This window comes from Galeopterus variegatus, unplaced genomic scaffold, assembly GCF_000696425.1.
Source record: "Galeopterus variegatus unplaced genomic scaffold, G_variegatus-3.0.2 Scaffold1180, whole genome shotgun sequence".
Classification (NCBI taxonomy): domain Eukaryota; kingdom Metazoa; phylum Chordata; class Mammalia; order Dermoptera; family Cynocephalidae; genus Galeopterus; species Galeopterus variegatus.
Genome location: NW_007727291.1, coordinates 9,181 through 11,542, shown reverse-complemented (window position 1 = coordinate 11,542; position 2,362 = coordinate 9,181). Strand labels below are relative to the sequence as shown.

Below are 2,362 nucleotides of genomic sequence, written 5' to 3'. Positions count from 1 at the left end.
GTAGCCCTGGCTGATGTCTTGACTGCAACCTCATGAGGACCTTGAATCAGAACCACTGCTAAGCCACTTCTGAGTTCCTAAACCTCCAAAATTGAGTGAGATATAGGTTTGTTATCTTAACTGACTAAGTTGAAGGTTATTTTTTTTTAAACAGCAATAGACAACTAACATAATTATCTAGTAAACACCATCCTAAACAATGTTGGCTTGGCAGGCCCAAACTGTACCACATTCTCTTATTCCTACCCCCACCTCTTTCATAAAGAACTGTGCCATCATTAGCACCTCTGTGGGAACCAAGACACCCTGTTGGCTGAGGACTAAATGAATTATAATACGCACAGGGTGCGGTGTGTGGTGTATGTACGATTCACTAGCCCTCTTTTGATGCCAAAAAGGAGACAGAATTCATGCCAGCATGAGGGGCCATTTATTGTTCAGGGGCAGGGCCCCCATGTTTTGGGGGAGTCCCCCCACTGCTTCCTCCCCCCATTGTCCCTGTGGACCCCTCAAGTGGCAGGTTGCTGAGTTGGTCATGGAGGGAGCACATCTTCAAGTGTAGATAGTCCTGAGCGGCCACCTTCTCCCTGTAATGACAGGCAGTAGGGAATTAGTGCTGCTGACACTAGATGTTGGGGTGTTGGAGTGGAAGGAGGGGTCAGGCCCTTTTCCCAAGACCTCACCCTCCTCCCATGCCCTCAGTCTCCTTCCTCACTCCGGCTTCATTTTGTCCGTCAGCAGCAGGTTCTTGGCCCGCAGGGCCTCGTCTTGGGCCAGCCGAAGGGTGGAGCTCAGAGCCTCTGCCCTGACGTGTTTGGCCAAGGCCTGGCGCTCCAGCTCCTGGGGAGAGGAGTGTAGGTGCGGCTGGGCTTGCTGGACTGGGCTGGGGGTGGAGGGGGAGCTGGATCGCAGAGGGCAAGGGGCAGGGTTCCATAAGATCCACATTCCTCCCCCATCCTGCTTCCAGCTTGAGACTGCCCCCAGCATCCCATAATGTGTTGGCCTTCCAAATTCCATTGTGCACTAAACCTGTATCTGTTCCACTGTCTGTCCCCTAATGCACTGGCCTATGTCCCAACAAACACTAAATTAGGTCTATCGTATTGTCCCCTAATACCCATGAACTACCCTGCATTTGATACAGGTATGTGTACCCGGATCCCACCACATGGTGACCTTCCACATCCCATAATTCACAAGACCCCACATCTATTTGCCTATTACACCAGCATCTCTGGCAAGAATAGTCCTTAGGGCTCTGGTTCTCTATATCCTACAGTGCACCAAGTCCCTTGCTCCTTCATGTATTAGTCTTGTAGCTCTGTCACATCAATGTCCCATACCGCCTCATTTGCCTGTCTTACCCACTATAACTTATACCCCATTATCCATTAGGCCAATATACCATAGTACATTAAATCTCCATGTTCCTCAAGGCACCAGGACTCAAGTTCTCTCAGCTACTGGCCTTGAGTCTGTTGTGCAATGTCCCAGGAAGAGCTGAGTTCCATTTCCCATAATGCATTAGCATACTGTGACCTATAGTCACTGGGTCCCCTGTCTTACCCCAAGGATCCTGTATAATGCGCTGCCTTTCTTAAGGTCTACAGAAAATCAGGCCCATGTTACATGAAGCTTTAGGCTGGTGTCTCTCTCCTGTGTCCCACAAAGCACCAGATTCAATGTTCCATTATGCTTTGGGCCAAAGTTATGTAATGATTGACCTATAACTCACTAAGTACCAAACTGCTTGTTCCTCCCTGCCCCCCAACATTAGAGACAAGTCCTCCCACAATGCCTGCTGCTCACAGCTCTCAGCCCTTCCCTTTCTGCCACATGCCAGCAGTACCCTTGTGCCTGGGGCTCCCCTACCCCTTCCCTGAAATATAAAGTGGGATATGGTGGCCCATGATCCCTGGTACCAGAATCTTCTTGTGTAGCCTCTGGCAGCTGGGGCAGGCAGGAGCCAGACCTCTCTGCTTCACCTCGTCCACTAGTGGGGTTAGTGCTCGCTCCAGCAGCTGCTGCAGGGACTCTGTAGACAACTGCTGTCCCTGGCTGGGGAAGGGGTGGTCACAAGATGAGAGAGGCCCTGTACCAACTCCATTCCCAGGATGCCCCATGCTCACCTGCCCAGCCTCCATCCAGCCCTATTTCCACTATGCAGCCAATGTGACCTTCCCACCATGCACGGGGCCAACCTACAGTGCATCAGGTGTTCTTTGTGAGGAATTCCCACAGTACCCTGGGGATCCCCACCACCAAAGGGCACCAGACAGCCCTTGATTTCCAAAAAGCATCAAAGGGCCGGCCTGTGGCTCACTCGGTAGAGTGCGGTGCTGATAACACCAAGGCCGCGGGT

At 51.6% G+C, this 2,362-nt stretch overlaps 1 protein-coding gene across 1 annotated transcript in view; it reads right to left on the bottom strand.

Annotated features, from left to right (window-relative positions):
* Nucleotides 1-407: 407 nt before the first annotated feature.
* TSKS (testis-specific serine kinase substrate) overlaps nt 408-2,362 on the bottom strand; it is a gene marked incomplete at its 5' end in the record, with an annotated part of 7,077 nt that continues 5,122 nt past the window's right edge. Inside the window, 3 exons of the mRNA XM_008575425.1 lie at nt 408-587; nt 716-840; nt 1,923-2,058. Coding sequence (XP_008573647.1) covers nt 431-587; nt 716-840; nt 1,923-2,058 — 418 coding nt within the window. The remainder of the gene's footprint in view (nt 588-715; nt 841-1,922; nt 2,059-2,362) is intronic.